Source organism: Apium graveolens, chromosome 10 (genome assembly GCF_009905375.1).
Source record: "Apium graveolens cultivar Ventura chromosome 10, ASM990537v1, whole genome shotgun sequence".
In the NCBI taxonomy this organism is placed as follows: domain Eukaryota; kingdom Viridiplantae; phylum Streptophyta; class Magnoliopsida; order Apiales; family Apiaceae; genus Apium; species Apium graveolens.
In genome coordinates, this window is record NC_133656.1 from 237,512,726 (window position 1) to 237,535,701 (window position 22,976).

Sequence of the window (22,976 nt, forward strand, 5' to 3'; positions counted from 1 at the left end):
ATTAGCTAAAATCAAAGTTGTAAAAATTGGAAATCACGATTTTGTTCCGAAAAAATGAGTAATCGAAATTCAGAGAGTACTTGGATTATTAATCGGGTATTATTATTTTACTAATTTTATATTTTTTATAATAAATTTAATTTATTCTAATATATATATATATATTTATATATTAAAGTTTTTATATTTTTTATTAAATATATAGTTATACAGGGCGAGTATTAATAAAAACTAAGTTATCTAATTATACTAATAATTTAATATTACATTAAAAATAATATAAATAATATAGTCGGATTAGAGATTACTTGTTTGATAATATTTGATAAAATAATCAAATATAAGTTTTAATAAGATTATATGTAGTGGTTCAATAAATGTTCATAATTTATAAAATAAAAATAAAAATATATAATTTCATATCTGTTTTTTTTTTAAGAATTTGTCTATTATGTCCCAAATTAATAAGGCACTTTACATATGTGTCCCGTTTTGTTTAATAATTATAAATATATCTTATAATTAATCCTTAACTCAGGTATAACTTATAAATTAATATTAAATTATAAAAATAAATATTTGTATACTTTATATGACTAGAATACCCTTATGAGTATTATAGTTGGCGCTGGATAATTTACTATCTTAGATTTTTGTTACTACATATGTAAATAATTTCTATTTTTGCCTAAGATTTGAGAAATTTAGGTTTTTTATAGACCACATTGTGGCCAATTCTTTACGTGTATGAAATAGAAAATAGGAAATAATAATTTTTGATTGTTAGTTTTTATCCTCTTTTTTTGTAAAACATAATTTTTTTTTGTTATTTTAACATCTTGAGTTGTTTTAATAATAATAGTAATTTATTATTTGTAATAGGATTTCAAAAAAAATTTCAAGTTTGTAGCTCACAAACTATGGTATATAAGACTTAAAATAATAATGATTTGAATTTCAAGAATTGTAATCTTTTTTGTTCTTCTTTAAACTTATTTTTTTTTAATTTTCAATTTAACAACCTGCATATCATTGTTGATTTTTAAATAATTGAATTATGTATTACTTTGTTTCAACCGGCGCTTAAAGTGACTTGTTTACCAATTCCTTATATTTGTGAAAATTTATTTGTGGAAAATTATTCTTATTTTTAGTAAGTAATTTAATGAAGAAAATAAAAGTTCATTCATTTGTTAGTAATAGGGGTTATTTAAGTCATTGACAAATATGAAATAGTAAATTTAACCATGGTTAATTTAAAGTTCATTCATTTATATAGGTTTTAACAAAAAAATTGAGAAAGTCAAACTGGGGGTTTGATCTTCACTACTCGGAGTCAAAATCGAATTTAAGTCAATTTTTAATAAAATTGGTTATTTAACCCGATTACTCGAAAATCTAATAAAATAAGAGGTGAAAAATGAATGTTGGGGAACTCGTCAATCTTTAGAATACAGGCTAAAACAACTCAATATAAATTTGTGTTTTTAAAGAGTACATCGTCTTAGTAATCATTTTTATCTTTTAATGCCATTTTATTTTTGTCCCGATCGGTTGATTAATTTAATTGGAGATTTTGGTTTTTCAAAATTGATGGATCTTGTTAAGATTTCAAAAATCTAAAAATATACCATCAAATTTATCAAAATTTATAATTTTATCAAAACAAAAAAAATTAAAAGATTTTTGAATACCGCCGGATTTTAATATATTTTAAAAATTCAAATTTAATAATACCAAATTTTAATTTTAATAAAATTTTTAAAATCTTGATTAAATACCTACAAAATTAATTTTTATTTTAACTTTTTTCGTTGAATACCACAAAATTTTAAATAAATTTTTAAAAATTCAAATTAAACACGATAGAATTTTAAAAGTTGAAAAAATCTTTCAAATTAAGTACACTCGATCAAATACAAGATTTTTAATATTTTTACATTAAACCTAACAGTTTTATCATTTTAATTTTACAAAAAGAAAAAAGGAAAATATAACAAAAACGCGAAAAATGATTACAAAAAACAAACAAGACAATTTCATTATCATGCCAAGTTTTATATATAGCATTGACATTTGACCGTGAACACTAATTTATCAGACTCGAAACAATAAAAACTAGGGCAAAAAATGTCGAATTCTTCGTATTCTGATGTCAAGTTACCTCCAGGTTCTTATTCATTATTTATCCCTCAGTTTCTTTTATTTTTTGCAAATTCTATCTTGTGTAGTTATGTTAAATATTTAGATTTTCGTGTGTTCTTAGCATCAAATTCAGTTGTTGTCTGCTGGTGTAATATGAATTCCTGCACATGCAAGTCTTAATTTTGTGCAATTTTTGACTAAAACTAAATTTTGTATCCAAAAAAAATTTAGAAAATAATATGGTTTTATATCAAAGTGTTGTCAAAAACTCTCAAGTGATTATCAATCTCAGCGGGACTCGTTTTGGCCACATAAATCAAAATATATATCACTCGGTTAAATCTTAAAAAAAATATATGAAAATTAACGAAATCGTAATCGGTAAATGATGTGCAAGCAGATTACAAAAATAAACCCATCATAGGTTCATTAAATTTTAGGTCATTTTTTTTTCAAATTTTATCATAATGCTATATAGAGTGATTATAGTGGCCAAAGATGGAGCAGACACTTGATATTTTCTGACAAAAATGGTGGGTACTTTAATATAAAAACCGAAATAATATTAGGTTATGTGGCTCACAAATGAGTATTTGGGTGAGTAAAGATCGAAAGCAGAATGACGAAAGAGTATAAACTCTGCGTATAAAAAGGTAAAAGTATACATTTGTATAAGTAATGTGGGATGAAGATAATAATAGTACTAATATGGGACAGAGGTAGCTATCTAGGGTATTTTTTTGTTGTGTGTTGAATTTAAGATTAGGGTGTGTATTGGCATTGATAATGCAGATTGTACCTGTTCCATATGCAACCTAGAAGTTTTTTGGTTCTATAGGTTATTCTTGTTACATGTTATTTTTAAAATTTTATTCAAGGTGTTTAAGATTTATTTTACTCGGACTCGCTCAGAAGTGTTCAACATGTACACGTGTCCAAGTATCAGACTCGGCGACATTAATGAAAAATATACATGTTTTTGACCTAAAATAAGTGTCCGGGTCCGAGTGTTCATGTCCAAGTGTCGAGTATCCGACACGGGTACTCGAAGGTAAAATGAAGAGTCCGAGTAACATAGTTTAAGACTATCCAACACATTTTCCGAACAATTAAGATGTTTTCGGACACCTGATAAAAGAGATCCATATAAAAATTCTGTGTGCAAACACTTGAATGTGCTAAAGTTGGCCATACTAAATTGTCTCTTTTGTTATGATACTGAAAATCTTAGTAGTACTTGCATTAGTGCCTGTTTAAATTAGCAATGGAACTCATCAATCACAAACAATGAATGTGACTGTATACTTTGCGGAAGATCTGATAGCCCAAATCTTGGATCGCCTTTCTGTTAAGACTCTGCTGCGTTTCAGATGCGTTTCTAAGCCATGGTGTTCACTTATTGATAGTCCACATTTTGCCAGAGCAAATCTCAAGAGATCCATTGGATGTAACACAAATACTGATCTTATATTAAGTGGTGCGTCGTCTTATTGGTTGTGTGCTGATTCTGAAGATGAAACTACCGCTATACAAATTGATGAAACGTTGAGGAGTCCTCTCCTTGGTACTAGTCTTGTGGGTGCATGCAACGGCTTATTGTGCTCGTGTAAACCTAATACGGAGTTTTTTATATGAAATCTGGCAACCAGGCGGTGCAGAAAGTTACCTAATGCACCGAGTGAATATCTTCATTCCATCGACGTAGAGTCTTTCCTGTTTGGATTTGGGTATGACAGTATTAATGATGATTACAAGGTTCTGAGCATTTTTCATCCTGATGGTTGTGATTTGGCTGGCTCGGAGGTCATAATTTACAGCCTAAAAAACAACTCATGGAAACGACTTCAAAATATTTCTCCCAACTTCAAATTTATCCATTATTATGGCCTGTTTCTGGGTGGAGCTCTGCATTGCACTACAACTAAAACTCTGGGCTCAGAAAGCTACCAGTCAATCTTTGCTTTTGATCTTGCTGCTGAAAATCACAGGGAGGTTCCAATGCCTAAAGTTCGAATAAACAATCCTGTTGGATGGAGTTTATGTGCCTTTGCAGAATCCCTTTCTGTGCTTATAGTCCACCCCTACGTCTGTATAGACGTGTGGTTGATGAACGATTATGGTGTTGGAAGTTCCTGGTGCAAGGTATTTTCAGTGCAACACCGGGGACTAATTAGGTCTCTGATGTCTGTATGGCCAGTCGCCTTTTCAAAGAGCCGCGAGTGTGTTCTTATAAAAGTGATTATGAACCATATCATATGGTATGACCTTGAAACAAAGGAAATGAAGACTGTTAAGATTGCTAATATGCCAGACAGGTTTTACTATGATTTAAAAGTCTGCTCAGACTACACTGAGAGCCTTGTTGCACCAGACTGTATCGCGAGTTCTGAAGAGAAGCAGCCATAAGAGGAAAATAAACAGCGGCAACGACAAAAGAAGAACAAAATGTAAGATAATTTCTTCATACCATCTGCATTGGTACTGAAACATCTGATCAGGCTTTGTGCTTCAGTGCTTGGATGTCTGATCTCGCCATAAGGGGGAAAGTTTAGAAAAAGGCTAAAAAGTCACTTATCAGCAGCTCAGCCCCTTTCCAATTCATCCCTTGCCGCCTATTATGTCTTATCTAGTTTATCGGTAACCTTAACATGTAGCAAGTTGGTGTATTGAACTAGGATTTTAATGCATCATATATAATTCATGGATTTTAATGGATTACATCTGATTTTGATTTTACGCGGATTCTAGATAAAATATGATAGAGTTGATGAAGAGTTTTTAAAATTTAAACACGATCCTTCAAAATCTCATGAATTACTGTGGGATTTCGAAAACCATAAAATACATTGAAAAATGCCACAAAATCCATCATTTTATGAAGTCCAAAAAAATCCGTCAGCATGTTTTAATGGTAAGTATAATTTAAAATTTTGATTGAATACCACCGGATTTTGTAGCATAATTTAAAATACTAACCGAATATCATAAAATTCTGATATATTTTTTAAAATTGCAGTTGAATACACCTATATTTCATGAATGAAAAAAATATGATCAGCTGGATTTTCATTTTTTGAACAGTAGTAGACTAATTGGAGCTTTAAATTATAGTTGTTAGAATTAATATTAATATAAATATTATTTCTATAGTTTGCTTTAAAAGAAAAATCTAGAAAAATCTTCAAGACTTTTCAGTTTGTGACTTTTCATTTTGGAGCCTTTTTACCTCCTTGTATTAATGGTGTCTTTTGGCCATTCTTGGAGTTACAAGTTTGAGCTCTTATAAAAGGAGGTCTCCCCCTCATGTTTGCACACACAAAACAATAACAATTTTCCTCTCATATAGATATAAGTATATTTTTGGGCAATGATCAAGAGTGTTTTCAATCTATTTCTTTGTACTACACCAAAGAAATAGAAGTCGTGTAACCTTGGAGGTTGATTGCCAAGAGGCCGTGTGTACGTAGCGGGGCAAATTCAACTTTAGGGCAGTGTTAATTCACGCCACGACTCTTTCATTCTCTCAAGTTATTTTCGGTTTGCTCTCTTCTTTTCCTACATTCTAAAGTTGAAATTTGTGTTAGCATATATCTTATCTGCCACCATGAATTCCAATACTTTTATTCCTGATATGTCTAAATTAGACCCTTTTGATGGGAAAAATTATAAAATGTGGTCCGATAAGATGGAGTTTTTCTTGAGTCAAATTGGAGTAGATTATTGTCTCACTAAAGACTCAGCCCCTGAAAATTCTGGAAAAGATTTCGAGAAGGATAATAAGACTTGTCGTGGAATGTTATTGCATTATATGACATCTGCTTTATATTTAATCTATAGCAAGTCCTTAAAGGCCAAAGAAATTTGGGATGCTTTAAAAACCAAGTATGGCTGTTTGTACTTGATATTTTGACTGATAATAAAATTGCTACTGCTTCTGCTTATATTGCTGAATCTGTTACCTTATGGCATGCTAGACTGGGTCACGTAAATGTTGCTTCTGTGAAAAGGCTTAAACAACTTAGGCTAATCCCTGAATTCAGCAATACATCTTTTGATAAATGTGAAGTATGTGTTGAAGCAAAGCACCCTAAAAAGGCCTTTAATAAAATCGGAAACCGGTCTTCGACATTGCTTGAATTAATTCACAGTGATTTAGGTGACTTTAAGAACACTATGAGTAGAGGAGGTAAACGTTATTATATTACTTTTGTGGATGACTTTTCACGATTCACCAAGCTCTACTTGTTGAGTTTGAAAGATGAGGCCGAAGAAAAATTTCTTATTTATAAGGCTGAAGTTGAGAAACAATTGAATAAAAATATTAAAAGTTTAAGAACAGATAGGGGTGGTGAATATGATGGAGCAACTCTAAAGAAATTCTGTGAACTTAATGGGATTATTCACGAGGTTACAGCACCATATACGCCTGAACAAAATGGGGTAGCTGAACGAAAAAATAGAACTCTTAAAGATATGATGAATGCTATGCTTATCAGTTCAGGAATGCCTTCTAATATGTGGGGTGAAGCTATTTTATATGCTTGCTATGTGCTTAATCGTGTGTCGCATAAAAAATCTGATAAAACTCCTTATGAATTATGGAAGGGTTTCGCGCCCAACTTGAGTTACCTTAAAGTGTGGGGGTGTTTGGGAAAAATTGGGCTCCCAGATTTTCAAAGAAGTAAAATTAATCCCAAGACTGTTGATGGTATTTTTGTTGGTTTTAATGGTGGTGCATATAGACTTATTCTTAAAGATGCATATGGTTTTGGTCCATTTAAAGAGTCAAGAGACGTTGAATTTTTTGAGCATATTTTTCCTATGAAAGCTAATGTGCAATCATGTTTAGCATCTGGATCTTCTTCATCAGTTTCAATGCATTGTGACTCACAAGCTGCAATGGGACTAGCGAATAATCAACTCTACAATGGGAAGAAAAGACATATTCGCTTGAGGCATGCTATAATTCGAAGTCTGATCAGAAATAATGTGATATCACTCGAGTATGTAAAATCAGAGAGGAATATTGCAGATCCTCTCACCAAAGGCCTTTGTAGAAAATTAGTGTTGGAGTCAGCACAAGGAATGGGTTTAAAGCCTAATGTGGAGTGAATTGTGATGGACACCCATCTTAAACTTGTTTAAGTTCAATGGGTCAAACGAAATCATAAAAGAACTCATGTTTATATACTACTACCATTCCTATTAATAAAGTGATGTAGTATTTTTATTATTGTCACATGTGTTAGGATGAGCTAATGCTCTTAATAAGTTCATAGTCTCGTAAGAGGTGGTTTGCGACAATACAAACTTGATGAACTTACCTATGTGAATGTGGGGCTATTGCCCAACCCCTTATGAGAGTCCTTTGGCGAAGGACCTCTAGAGCGTTCACGAAAATCCAGGTACAATGTGGGGGCACTTATATAAAAATATAATTTGCGAAATCACTTCTTGATTTGAGAAAGGTTAAAGTGCGCAAATATGTTTTCACTAACTTCCGTGAGAGGTTCAAGGATTTTTCTACCTCACATGGTTTTGAGGCATGTTTGTATGCACCGGTATCAATTCAAGTCCACAAGACATTGGTGCTTAAGAAACCGACTATCCATTGCCCATTAAATTACTTAAATTATTTTTCTTTTGCAGCATGTGGGGGAATGTTAGAATTAATATTAATATAAATATTATTTCTATAGTTTGCTTTAAAAAAAAATCTAGAAAAATCTTCAAGACTTTTCAGTTTGTGACTTTTCACTTTGGAGCCTTTTTACCTCCTTGTATTAATGGTGTCTTTTGGCCATTCTTGGAGTTACAAGTTTGAGCTCTTATAAAAGGAGGTCTCCCCCTCATGTTTGCACACACAAAACAATAACAATTTTCCTCTCATATAGATATAAGTATATTTTTGGGCAATGATCAAGAGTGTTTTCAATCTATTTCTTTGTACTACACCAAAGAAATAGAAGTCGTGTAACCTTGGATGTTGATTGCCAAGAGGCCGTGTGTACGTAGCGGGGCAAATTCAACTTTAGGGCAGTGTTAATTCACGCCACGACTCCTTCATTCTCTCAAGTTCTTTTCGGTTTGCTCTCTTCTTTTCCTACAATAGTAACCTATATTATGCTGGGATAATTAAGAAAGTTTCATTCAAAGTGTTTTATTTTATTTTGCAGATTAGATGGGAGTTTTTGTGAAAACATTCTCCTTATACCTCGGATATGAGTTCTAATCACTTCCGGTTCATTGGACCACAGGGTATGCTTATGGTTGGATCTCTGTTAGATCGGATTAAGCACCGACGACAAAAGCACGATTACATTTGAAGCTCTAGGTTTAGAAAGCTGCGATTAATTCTTGCTTTCGATCGGGGTTGAAAACTATAGGGAGCCGGAGTTCCATAGCCCATAGTCACTTGGTCAGAATTAGAATCTAATGAAATAGTCGAATACTTTTGCATGCTTGCATACAGACGGGTTTGGATCCGAAAAACCGAACTGAAATTCATGGAACCGAGATCCGATCAAAGATCCGAATCATACAATCCGTTAATTATCCGAGAACCGATTTAAACCGATCCGAAAAATATCAGAACCGAAAATTTAACCGAAAATGCTCTGAAATACAAAATCCGATTATAACTTGGAATCTATTAAAACCGAATAATATATTTTAACCGGACCGAATATGACCCAAAATAAGCAAAATTTATACATTAAACAATTTTATATTTATGATAACATACTTATTTAATCATATTCTTTTGTAAAAGTACATTATATTATATTAAAAATACTAAATTAAATAAAAAATATATTTTTTAAATCTCAAAAATTGAAAAACTAAATAAGTTAGGATCCGAAAATATCCAAATCGAATTTAAGCTGAACAGAATTTTGTCCGATTTTAATCCGAAATTTATCCGATTTTAATCTGAATTAGACCCGAACCGACCGATCCAATCTGAATGGTTTTCAAATATATCATAATCCGAAAGCAGATCCGATCTGAAATTGATCTGATCCGAAATCAACCGGTTATCCGAATTGTCAAATCGACTTGCATACCACCTCTTTTGGTGCAGATGTTCTTGTTATAAATGATTATGGGGTTGAAAATTCGTTATGCAAGTTATTTTTAATAAAACGTCCAAAATTTGAGAGTTACATTTTACAACATTAGTTTTCAAGCAGAATCGTTTCGGTACTATTAATTGTCAGATATTTGCATAACATGCTTATTAAAATTTTATTATTGTGAGTTATGAATAAAAATTAGTAACTAATTAATTATTAAAAAAGTTGTAAACTTAAATAAAATAATAACAATAATAAAAAAAATCTAATACTACTATAAAGAAAAATGGGAATTTGGGCCTATTGGCCCATAGGTACATGTTTCTTAAATAATCTAACTAAAAAGGGAAGTGTTGGGCCTTTTGGCCCATTAGTACATGTTTCTTTAGTAGAACTGAAAGATAATCTTGAAAGCGAGCTTTTGGAGCGCTTTTTCACAATCTTCATCGCAAAAAGACTGAAAAAGAAGATGACGTCCAAGCTTACGTCTTCTTATTCTAATGGCAGTACGTCATCGTTTGCTTCCAGGTCCTACTCAATCTTAATTTATCTTTCATTTTATGCTTTTTGTATGAATATCTAGATTGTTTTGTGATTACAAATTGTTCGTGTACTTTTCGTGGTCGTGTACCAAAAAGATCAACTCACATCTGTTATTTTTGTGTCGTTTTCCTGTGTTGTACGAAATTGCTAAAATTTACAATGTTGTTAAATATATATCTAACACTTAGGTTAATTGTCATAAGTTACTATTTAGGTTGTATTATGTTCAAAGGAACTGACAATCCCCTAGCATAATAATGAAATAACTGAAATAAGTACTTATTTTCTACAATTAAGGTTATAAGTTAAGTTCTGTTTGGCAAAGACTTATAAGTCAGAAAACGAGTCCTTAGCTCAGTCAAAATCGCTATGAACTTATTTATTTTAAGTGAATAGTTTTTTGTAATGTAAAAGGATCATACACAGTCTTAGCCTTGTTTTTAGTATGTTTTTAAAAATGTTGTTTTCTTACCAATGTAGTAGCGTAAAGTACTTGACTATAGTGCCAATCACGACCTTTAGTTTGTTTGTACCTCGCATGAGGTGTTAAAACTACTAATTCATTTTGCTAAATGAAGGGTTTTATTTTACGGAAATGAAAGTTGTCTAGTGGATTTCGACAAAGATCAAAATTAAGAACTGGAACTATCCTAGTCATGACTCATGAAGATACAAATCAAACTGACAATCCGTTGTTATTACACACGTAACAATAAACCACAAGCAAAAGCTTAGAAATAGTAGCCATCCAATGCTAGATTAAGGTATCTTGTGTTGGATGTTAACTTTCTTAGAACTTGTACAGATAAATTATCTGTTTAGCTATTAATTTGTGAATTTTGATGATATCAAGTTACCATTTTAGTACTTTTTCCATGGTCTTCGATTTCCTGAGACAAGTCAGTGTAAACTATCAGAAATGGTTATCGGGGTAATTAAGTAGTTTTAATCAGAGAATAGGGTTGGACATATAATATTCAGTGCCAGCGTAGATGGACTTGAATGTGTATGAGATGGTAATGTTTAATTGTCCCTTTTGTTTGCTGAGAGGCTTATTATTTGTAAGTTGTGCTGTTATTGAAGTGCAACTGACATTTTACTTGTCTAATGTAGGGATGAACCTCAATCACAAAGCACGAATGTGACCATCTACTTTGCAGAACATCTTATTGCTGAAATCTTATGCTGCCTTCCAGTTAAGACTTTGTTACGTTTCAGATGTGTATCTAAACTATGGTGCTCGCTCATTGACAGTCCACGTTTTGTTAAATCACATCTGAAGAGATCTATTGAAAGCAAAACGAATACTGGCGTTATTATTGGTGGTCATATCACTTACTCTGTGCCCCTGGATTTTGGTTCTCTGGATAATGCCACTGCTGTAGAAATTGATGAACCGTTAAAGACACTTCTCCGCGATACTCAAGCTGTTGGTTCGTGCAATGGCTTACACTGCTTGTTTAATATAGTTGTAGACATGTTCTTATGGAACCCGGCAACCAGAAAATGCATAAAATTACCTCCTGTGCCAACTGAATTTCGCGGGCCTTTGGATTTTGGCCGGGGTTCCTACTGTGGCTTTGGGTATGATGCTGTTAATGATGACTACAAGGTTCTGAGAATTCTCCGGCCTGATGATAAGAATTTTTCTGGCTATAAGGTCACAGTTTACAGCTTAAAAAATAACTCATGGAGACGTCTTCAAGATCTTTCTAGTTACTTCGGATTAGTAGGACCATGGGGTATGTTTGTGGGTGGAGCTGTGCACTGGATTACAGTTAAGCCTTGGGGTTCAGAAATCTGCCCATCAATTCTTGCTTTTGATGTTGGAGCTGAGAATTATAAGGAGCTTCAAATGCCCCGTAATATTGGTGAGGAGATGAGTCTAGGTATCTTTGCAGAATCCCTTTGCATTACTGAATTCCACCTTGACATTCATATAAACGTATGGGTGATGAAAGATTATGGGGTGGGAAATTCTTGGTACAAACTATTTTCATTGGAACAACAAAAAGTAAGTAGATCCGGTATATCTCTATCGCCTCTTGCTTATTCAAAGAATCAGAAGGATGTTCTTACAATAGTGGACAACAAGAAGATGATATGGTACAACCTTGAAAGGAAGGACTTTAAGACTATCAAGATTGCCAATGCACCAGATGTCTATGATATAGAAGTCTTCACCGAGAGTCTCGTATCTCCCGACTATAATACCAGTGACAGGAAGCAGGTGCAGAAGCAACCACAAGAGAAGCAAAAACTACAGAAACAGCAAAAGAAGAACAAGAGGTAAATAAATATCCTGCACATCTTATCTAGTTTCTTCATTCTTGTGAACATTAGCTAAATGTTGTGATGGATCTTTGTTCGTGACATGAAAAGTTTGGAGCTTTAATCTTGGATATTGTTTGTAGGGACAATTTCCTTTCAAAGGGATTCAAGTTGGTGTTGTGAGACACTAGCAATAAGAATGTGAAGAGAAAACATGGTAACGTTCTATCCTGTGATTTTGTTTGTTATTTTGAGTGAGACATGTAACTTAACAAGTGAAGTTGGGAACTAACAGTTTTAATCATTATTCCAGGTTTGAATGCAAGGTTACAGAAGGTTTTAGGCTGGAGGAGAAGATATGGCAGAACGAAGAATGCTGGAATTGCATGTTTTTTATTTTTAATTTTTTTCAAAAACTATTAGACGAATATCATCATCTTCACTTGCTGATATGTATTTGTTTTAGATATGCTACCAGAGACCAGTTCATGTTTATTACTTTATAAAATATGTGAGTTCATTTGGCACCTGTAAAAGTATATGCTTCCTGGACGGATCGTATATGCTCCTTGGGACGAGCAGAGCCAAACCAAGTTTTGCCTGAATCGAGCCAAGGTTGGATTTTTTCCTTTGAAGTGAACCTGAAACGAGTTGATCGAGTTTTTTGGTCGAACTTATTGGCTCATTTAACACGAGTATTTATTGTTTATTTTGGAAAATGATGTTTGTCATGTATGTTAATGTCAATATGTCAGTTTCACTTGCTACGTCTGAGTATGGCTTTTGATATGGATTGTAGCAGGGTTGTATGAAATTATTATTCCAGAGTTTTAAATTACTGGAAATAATAGTAGAAGCACATTAAGATTGAAACGTTGGTCGCAAAAGTTTGATAAGTTCGATTTCGGCTCGAAAACCTGAATTAAATTCACCAGATATTGATAAAAATTTGAAATATGATTTTGGGCATTTCCATCCCACACTTTGCCGAATTATACTAACCTTTTTATTGTGTATAAAAATAAAGCAAATAGGAGTACAAAATTTCATTTACTCATACTTTCAATCCTTTAGATTTAAATTTCATATCCCAATTTTCAAGACATTTTAAAAAATGATACTAAAAGGGTTGTTTATTTATTTTAAAAAATGATACTAAAAGGAAAATCTTAAAATAAGTAACTTATGACTTAAACCGAATAAGTGACTAATAAGTGATAAGTTGATAACTGCTTATAAATTATACAAGTGTTTGGATAATTTAACTTATAAGTCAGAATTTTTTTATTTAAATGAACTAAAATAAATAACTTTTAAATATAATTATCTTAATTCTTATACTTTAAGTTAGATTAACATATAAAAAAATATTTTTTAAAACTAAAATTGATATAAAAATGAAAAATAAAAAATAAGTTGAGAAAAAATACGTGGTTGTCAACATTCAACTTATCAGCTTATAAGTTGTAAATTCAACTTATAAATTGAGTCGACAAACACTCGTCAATAAGTTGTTGCGGGCTTATAAGTCAATAAGTTAACTTATAAAATTTGCCAAACAGCCCATATACTAGTTTTAAAGGCAGCTCAAACGGCATTAAGAAATGCTGTAAATGTATTTGTCTACTTTAACCTGCCCAACTGCACAAACTTGAGAAGCACAAGATGCCCTAAAAAAAAAGAACTGAGAAGCAGAAGAAGAAGAAAAATACTATGATGTCTAAGCTTCCTTCTGATGGCAGCTCTTCTTCTACTTCCAGGTCTTACACAATATTCTTATTTACATTTGCAATTTTATTTGCCTAGTGCAATTTTGAATTTGTGTTAATAACCATGAATCACTCAACATGCAAGTCTTTTACTCCAGTATATTATCCTTTTTTACATTTGATATTGAGATTTATTAATCAAGTAGTTTTTAGGATTCAAGTTTTTAAACTAGGATAGGGTTTATACCAAATTTTGACTGAAAATTTCATATAGTATATAATCGAAAAAAATTATAAAAATTATATCATTAGAAAGTACACGTAATCAACTTTAATATGTATTTTTCGGTTTTTCATAATAATGAAAGATTGATGTTTAATATACGGTCAAAGTTGAGTCAATTTGATCACAAAAAGTCAAACATGACAGATAAATTGAGACGGAGGGAGTAAGTGTTTTTTAGCATTGGTGCATGAAGATCTGAAAGTTCTGTGCCATATGAATCACTAAACATGCAAGTGTAGTTATATAACTTCTGTAGATTATCCTTCTTGATTACATTTCAATCTGAAATTTGATAATAATATTAATATTAATGATAAATCTTGGTGTACATACACTTGATCACAATATGTTTCTACTTAGTTGACATTTTACCTGTTTAATTTAGCAGTGGACTTGACCAATCCCAAATGCACAGTCACAATGTGATCCCTTACCTGACAGAAGATCTGCTTTTTCAAATCTTAGATCGTCTCCCGGTTAAGACTCTGTTGCAATGTAGATGTGTATGTAAACCATGGTGTTCTCTTATTGATAGTCCACGATTCGTTAAAGCACATCTCAAGAGATCTGTTGAATGGAACACCGATGCTAGTCTTCTTATTAGAGGTTTTTTTATTTATTCGCTGGATTTTGATCCTCAAAATTATCCTACCACGAAAGAAATTGATGAACCTTTGAAATCTATTCTCTACGGTACTGGACTTGTGGGGACATGCAATGGATTGCTCTGCTTGTATAATCAGAAGCCAGAGATTTTCTTACCCCGCAACAAGAAAGTGCAAAATGTTGCCTACTCCACCTGCTGATTTTCGTCGGCCTTTCAACCTTGACAGGTCTTCCCAGCTTTGTGGCTTTGGGTATGATGGTGTTAACGATGACTACAAGGTTGTGAGAATTTTTCAGCCTGGTGGTCGAAGTTTGTCAGCTGTTGGCTCCAAGGTCACAGTATACCGCCTAAAAACTAACTCATGGAAACAGCTTAAAAACATCTCTAGTGACTTCCAGTTTATTGAACCATGGGGTGTCTTCATATGTGGAGCTCTGCACTGGGTCACATTCAAGACTCAAGAAAGGTGCTTCGTTATTCTTGCTTTTGATCTTGGGGTTGAAACTTATAGCGAGGTTCCATTCCCTGAGGTCGAACATAAGTATCCTAATCAATTTACTCTAGCTCTCTTTGACGAATCCCTTTGCCTGCTTGAATTCAATCCTTTTGTTCGTATAGACATATGGAAGATGAATGATTATGGTGTTGAAAATACGTGGTGCAAGGTATTTTCACTGGACCACCCAAAAATTATCAGATCTTGTATGGCTGTTAGGCCAATCATTTATTCAAAGAACCGCAGAGATGTTCTTTTAGAATTGGACAAGAAGGTGATATGGTATAACCTTGAAAAGAAGAAAGTGAAGACCCTTAAGATTCCCGATCTCCCAGATATGTTCGATTTGGATGCTTACACTCAGAGTCTTGTTTCACCAGATTATAATTGTAGTTCTGATGGGAAGCATCTGCAGAACCACCAACACAAGAAGAAGAAAAAGCAGCAAGAGCGAAAGAACAATAATAGGTACTAATCAAATCTCTTTCATCACGTATCTTATTAATTTTCTTATAATCAGTTATATACCACAGTAATGATGTGTTGGATCTTCATTTCTAGCTTGAAAACACGTTGTTAGATCGTTGTTTATAGCAACGACTAGTCTAGAAGTAATGATTTTTTGATGTGGTTGTTTTTTAGGGACACCTTTCTTGCAAAGGGATTCAAGTTCTTACGAGGTTAAAACTTAAAGGGACAATAGCTAGCTTGTTTGTTGTCCTCTGATCTTCATTATTACCTAAAGTAACATTTCATCTGTTAATTGTAGTTACATGTAAGTGTTCGTTTCGCGGAAAAAATGTTCCAGGGGATCTGAAGGTTTTTGGATGGAGGACACAATATGCCAGGAAGAAGAATGCTGCTGGAATTATTACAAAAGTTTTGAACTACCATGAACTTCACCTAGTTATCTCTATTTCTATCTAGGTATGTACTCTGGATTATAAGACTATGTTCTGTAATACTAACTGCATTATCTGGTTCTGTGAAATTTCTCGTTCTACTGTGTAATTTGAAATTTCTACTTAAAGCGTTTTTTGCTCTGCGATCAACCACTACAAGAAAAACGGATAATTTTAACAGGACAGAATTTGTCTAACTGTAATTATAAGTGTTCGCCTGATCAACCACCTGGAGTTAATGTCATTGTCATGTGTGTGACATATTCAGTTTGCAGAAAAATGTTGAACAATGCCATAGATGAGTGAAGATGAGAATTATAATTTATGCTCCTAAAACAATGCATAGTTATCTTGACTATTACCTATTCTTAAATATCAAATATTAAGATTTTGTAGTTGATTAGCAACCTAAACATGGGTATTTTTTAAGAATTTTTGTGTGGGTCGCGTAATTATATTCTTTTGTTATATATGTTTATTAAAAGAATTATGTAATGTCTCAAATTTACTTATTATAAGTCGATTAATTATCAATACATATGATGTGATTACAATATGTACAAGTAATATAATTTGTATGTATTAATATTTTATATACAAAAAACTAAAATTAATACATATAACTAACCGATTAGTATGTTCACATTAAATAAACAAAAAATTAATATATTAAATAAATTGGCATCTATCTATCTATACTATACTATTATAAGCAAAACACCCTCTATTTGGTAGTCAGTTGTTCGGTACGACAAATAACAACCGCAGATCTAAAATCAGAAAGATGAGAACCGTTGGATGCAATAATAAAATATTATTATATTAATATTTAAACCGCTCTCATGGATTCAGGGTTCGAACCCCGTCAACAACTTATTATATTTAAACTTTTATATTCTTTATTTTAATAATTTCTACAAGTTCAGGGCTCGGGTCCCATGAACAACATATTATATTATATTATTTATTTTCACTCAAGTCTCAAATTATTATAAAACATATATTGTTATAACTTAATATATTTTTCAATTTATTTTTAAACTATTAAAAAATATATTATAAAATATATTTTTTAAAACTATCGAATGTTAAAAGCAATCCGTGCATTTGGTTATAGGCTAGTATATATATGTGTGTCATAGTTTCGTAAGTTGTAAGTTTACTACTCTTAGAACTTGTACTAGTTATGGTGTCAAAAAATTTCATTTTTACATATAAGGTTTCTTTCTATCAGTTATTTATTAAGAAAATGACTTTGACACAAAATAAATATAAAAGTCTAATAATGGCCCTTTATTATAATATAAAACGAGTTTTCTTCTCTTATTATCTATATAGATACTTACAGGAGTAGGGCTGCACATGGGCTGAGTTAGGTCGGTTTCGACAATTTACTGACCCAATCCATTTAATTCGGGTTTAAAAATTTTCAACCCATTAATATAAAAAAAAAATTATAACCCAACCCTATTATATGAGTGATGGGTTGAGTCGGGTTAGGTTGGATTGAATGGGTTGAATGAGTTGAATCTATACTGTATTATAATAATCAAAATGTGATATAATTTGGTTCAACGGTTATTCCTTAATTTTGGTTATTAATAAATAAATAAATATTGATATATATATATATATATATATCCTAAAATTCTTAAACTACTGAACAAAATTTACTTATCCTACTAAACTGCGATCGCATGTAATTCTATTATTTTTAGAGATATATTAAAACAAGTAAAAAGATATTTTATACCACAAATGTAAAGTTAAAGACAAACACAACTTTCAGAAAAATAAGTGAAAAGTTAAAGATACAATCTTGATTCAAGAAATATAAATTATTAATTTCACAACCTATCAAAATTTACTTTTGCTCTGCATAAATATATGATAAAGTAGTATAACCAATCAAATTGGTTTAACATAATAGTTTGTGAAAGCACCTTATTATAGTGCACCTCATTGTCCGCTTTATATTACCCGAGTTCAATTCGATTTAAAAAGTTTTGTACAAAATTACGAACAAATTCAAAATATATTATTGTTATTACTTCATTTGTCTACTGCCTAGTGCATTGTCAGTAATATATGATGGAAATGAGCTGATACTTAACAATTAGACCAAGTTGGCTTGGGTTAGGATTTTAAAAAGTTAAAATTCAAACCAACCCAATATAATTGGCCCAACGGAAATTTAACCCAACTAACCCATGAGTTTGGATGGTTCGGTTTGGTCGGCCAAAATAAGGGTTGGTTTGGGTTGGTTTGAACGAGTTTGATAACCCATGAGCAGCCCTATACGGGAGTACATAATACTGTACTATGAGCTCGAGATGTTCCTTTCTTAAGTGATATAATAGTGCAGTTCAAAGATAAAATTAGACAGAATTAGAAGTACAACATTACTTGTATTACCTGGTCTTTACATGACATGGCTTAATCAGACCACAAAAGAAAACTCGAGTATAGAAAGACAAGGTGTGTTTTAAGGATGAGAGTTCTAATACCAATCGTTTAAAAGATTTATCTTGTGGTAATGATCATAATTTAGCTCCATCAACGAGATTTTTGTTGTTGAAAATGTGAAAAATTAGAGGCGTTGTACACCAACCACAGTGGTCGCAAGATTAGTGTTTCAGCCTACAGAGAGTGAGGTTTTTTGTGGTTTGTTAGATATCTAAATTTTCAGACATGTCTTTTGCTAGTCTATATAAAGTTTGTACATGAAACACCTGAAATAAAGTTTATATCTACCTGAAGATAAATAACTTCCTGGTGAATCAAATCTTGTAATTGGAGGAAGTTATTAATCATGTGCATTTGGGTTTTAGTAATAGAATAGAGAATGAGGGATTCATGATTGTGAATGCCTTCATAAGTAAAAATCATATAGCTGGAGTCTTTTATTTTCCTATACACTTTTTTCTTCACTTTGAATTTCAAATCACTCTTTTCATGAATGTGAATGTCTTTGATAATGAAACATCGGAGATCAGTTACCGATGCATTTCTCAACATATCTCAAAAAACTTAAATTATTTATGATTTTTAAAGGAAAGACCGTATGAGATATAAGCCATTTATCGAGGGCGAATCATTTGAGGATTACCGCAAATATATGGCTAAAAAAGGCACTTAGTGAGGGCACCTAAATTGAATGCAGTTTCAATGATTAAGAACATTAACATATTGATTCACTTTGGGGAGAAAATGCGAAATGCATCCATTCTGTTGTATTATGAATGAAAATAATGCTAAAACAGTTCACCTGTAAGCAACAGTTTTCATTGAACTTCTGTCTTCGAAGAAAAAATTATTTTTATAGACATAACAAATTTGATAATTTTTGCAGGTCTTACTCTAACAATAATTACTATAACTGTCTTAACATAGCAAGGACTCCCGAAACTCACATTAAAAAGGTTGATCAGATTAAGAAAGCTCAGAATGATATGAATTTGGCCCTGGTTGAAAAAAAGATCACCACTGAAAATGATCCTACAAGAAATAAGGGCAAATGAGTGTCGAAAACAAATAATAATATGAGATATGTTATATAAGGTGGTTGAAGAAAACATGAAGGAAGGTCGTGGTAGTATTACTCCCTTTTGTAGAAGAACTGCTAAAAACTAAGACGTTTTTTTCAAGACCAAAATTAGTATTCTTGAAGGTGCATACAAAGTAAGAATTGGAAAAAAATCGCGGAAGAACACAATGAAGACATTAGGTGATGTCTCAAAATCAAGGGAGGAGGAGGAGAAAGGTGATGATGATGTAGAGGAGGAGGAAAGTGATGATGATGGAGATGAGGAAAATGATGATGATGGAGAGGAGGAGGAAAGAGGTGATGATGGAGAGGAGGAAGGTGATGATGATGATGGAGAGGAATGATGGGGATACAATAGAAATGGAGGATTAAAAAACAAGGGAGGACGAGACAACAGAGGAGGAAGTGCTGGAGGATACAATGGTAGAGGATGGAAAAATAACAAGGGGGGACGAGACCGTAGTACAAAAGGATACCATGGCAGAGGACAAAAGATTGTGAGAAAGAAGGAAATTCTGAACTTGTGGAACCAGTTTGTTCAAATTGCAGAAGCAGTCTGTACACTTGAAACCCTGGTTGCTAATGAAGATACTCTATCCAATTCTAAGAAGAGGTTGAAGATGAAGGCTCATGTTACGCTCAGATTTCTTCAGTAGGCAAGAACAGTCTTCGGTCATGACCTGAAAAGGAAGAGAAAGCAAAGGATTATTCTCCGATTCATCTCCGGTGTAAGAATCAATAATCTGAAAATAAGGTGGGTTTGAAAAAAAAAGCGATTTCTCGCACAATTTTTTGTTAAAAATAGATATATTGTTGTATCTACTAAGAATCAAACCTCAAATCCCCTACGGCCTAATCAAATATTTCATATCACTACCATTGTGCTACATAACATCCTTACTTAATTTAAAATTTATTATTAAATAAACCACATCCTCTTTTTTTATCAATTTTTTATTACTTTAATTTTCGAGTAAATAAAATGTTGGTTTATATTATTTATGGGTCTCTTTTTTATTTAATTTTTGTAGTTTCGTCATAAAATTTTAAAAATGTCACCACCTTATATTTGTTTCGCTCACCTCATATTTGTTTTCAGTTTGTTTCACTCATTTCACATTTATAAATTTTCTTAGTATATATATATATATATAGAGTATGTATATATATTTTTATATATTTAATTAAATAAATTTTTATAAAAATAGTATTTAAATAATTATAATAATTTTAAAATAATCTATAATTTTATTGATCAATTTTTTATATTATATTATAATACACATTTTAATCTTTCATTCATTTACATTATAAATCAATTTCAATATGATTTGATATTAAAAATATGAGATATTATCAATATTTTTATATATTACGAATTGTTAGACTATTTTTTACTTAAAATATAAACTAAAAATGCAAATTATTGTTTTAATTATTTCCCGCATCCCCGTCATCCCCGTGGGGATTCTCGTTCTGATGGGGATCGGTAATGAAAAGAATTTAAGAATTCAAGGTGTGTTCGGAGATCCGGGGCGGGGATTGTACTCCCCCGACCCTGAAGTGACACAATGCATATCTTTACAAACAAACTTCAAATATTTTTGTTATAATGACATAGTTTCAATTTCTTTTATTAACATATAGCTTACAATAAATATCTAATCTCAAAATTCTCGAGGTAAGCTAAAATCGAACTTTACGATAAAAAAATAAGCTCTCACCACTAAAATTATCCAGTACCACTTTAATAATATGTATGAAAAAAAAGAAGTAAGACAATGCAGTAAAAAGTTAAAATAATTATTTATCGTATTCAAAAATTATTTCAGTATAAATTCAAATTCTTCGAGATAGTATTTCAAGATATATAAAGGCCCATAACTCGTACAGGCTTTTACGTTAGTTTGATTTTATAATCCGAATAAACAGGGCATATTTTTTTAACTTTTAAATATTACTATATTTTTTAAAATACAACCGCTTAGTATTTCAATTAAATATTTCGATTAATTACTCATTGTCCAACTAATTACTACTCCCCCGTCCCACTAGGTTCTTAACGTTTCAAATTGAAAGTTCGACACACATTTTAAGTCTCTTATTTAGTATAGTTCCATAACTTATTTTTAAAATTTTCTTTTTCTAAATAAAAGTTCAAACATTAAATTTTTATTCAAAAAAAGAAAATATTAAAAATAAGTTATGGAACTATACTAAATAAGAGTCTTAAAATACGTATCAAACTCTTCATTTCAAATGTTAAAGGGACGGAGGAAGTACAGGTTATTTTTATCAACAAATTCCGACTAATTTCGATTTCCGTCTTTTGAAACATGAAGGCTGCATGATATATCTGACCAGGGTCCAGAGGGTCAGGGGAGTAGTTAATTTCCCCTCTCTTGTTAAAAGGGTTAAATGGCAGTTAGGTCACTCAACTCACTACTAACTTTCAGTTGGGTCTTCCAACTCAAAAAGCTGTCAGTCAACTCACAAATCTCTTTAAAATTTTCACATAGGTCACTTGCCGTTACAGACGTTAAATCTTGGATGGAAAAATGACTCAGCAGTCTGACATGGCTGATTTGTGGCATATGGACCTCATCTAACCCGACCCAAATATTAGAGAACCCAGTATATCATCCCTCTTTTATAAACTCTCCCCCTTTTATACAAAATTAGGGTTCATATCAAGCTCAAAGCATCTGCTATGTCCAGTACGAAAAGCAGTAGTTCGTCAGTTAGAAATCCGTTCGGAAGTAGCAGTAACTCATGGGCGGGTGGTAAACATTACGACCCTGATTTTGAATATCGTTTCAATGGTATCAAATGCAAGTGCGATCTTGTGGCACCATGTCAAGAAGTTTGGAAAGAAGGGACATTTCTTATCCTATCCCCAAACACTTCGACAAGGTACTTAGTAGTCACTAGCTTATTTTTATGGTTCCAAACACAATTATGGTCATTTACTATTGATTTTATCTGCCACCTGTCCTTATCTTTATCATATCCCAACCACATTTTAAATGGGCACCCATGTGCACACACAAATTGAACCCTTTTTAAATCATCATGTGCATACTGGTAGGGTCTACCAGTCTCCGTTGAATTTGACCTTACTGCTTCTTTAAAGTCCTTTTTACAACCAAATATCTGACCAACTTTAAATTTTATGTCTTTGGCAGGTGTATGCACATTAAAAACCTCATCTACATATTTCATTTTATCATATCCAGGGGGGGATTAGCATAACAAAATTCTTCATCACTCTCCTCACTACTAGGATAAAAACCCCTGTTTGATTCACTGTCTTCATTAATCTCATACATTTCATTCAAATTCGCTTCCCTCTCATGTTCATCCATCTTCTTTTTTTCTTCTCTACTGGATTTCC

At 32.1% G+C, this 22,976-nt stretch overlaps 3 protein-coding genes across 3 annotated transcripts; all 3 read left to right on the forward strand.

Moving 5' to 3' along the window:
- Positions 1-3,432: 3,432 nt before the first annotated feature.
- Positions 3,433-4,551, forward strand: LOC141692103 (F-box protein CPR1-like). Its single transcript, XM_074496842.1, has 2 exons — positions 3,433-3,743; positions 3,795-4,551. Exons 1-2 carry the CDS (start codon positions 3,433-3,435, stop codon positions 4,549-4,551), a joined length of 1,068 nt encoding a protein of 355 aa, XP_074352943.1.
- Positions 4,552-9,635: 5,084 nt separating this feature from the next.
- On the forward strand, positions 9,636-12,790 carry LOC141692902 (F-box protein CPR1-like). The gene is made up of 4 exons (XM_074497858.1): positions 9,636-9,749; positions 10,878-12,053; positions 12,179-12,252; positions 12,349-12,790. The coding sequence occupies exons 1-3, from the start codon at positions 9,691-9,693 to the stop codon at positions 12,216-12,218; spliced, it is 1,275 nt and encodes a 424-aa protein (XP_074353959.1). The 5' UTR covers positions 9,636-9,690; the 3' UTR covers positions 12,219-12,252; positions 12,349-12,790.
- Positions 12,791-14,598: 1,808 nt separating this feature from the next.
- LOC141692104 (F-box protein CPR1-like) lies at positions 14,599-16,060 on the forward strand. The gene is made up of 3 exons (XM_074496843.1): positions 14,599-15,601; positions 15,776-15,813; positions 15,903-16,060. The coding sequence occupies exons 1-3, from the start codon at positions 14,748-14,750 to the stop codon at positions 16,058-16,060; spliced, it is 1,050 nt and encodes a 349-aa protein (XP_074352944.1). The 5' UTR covers positions 14,599-14,747.
- The last annotated feature ends 6,916 nt before the right edge of the window (positions 16,061-22,976 follow it).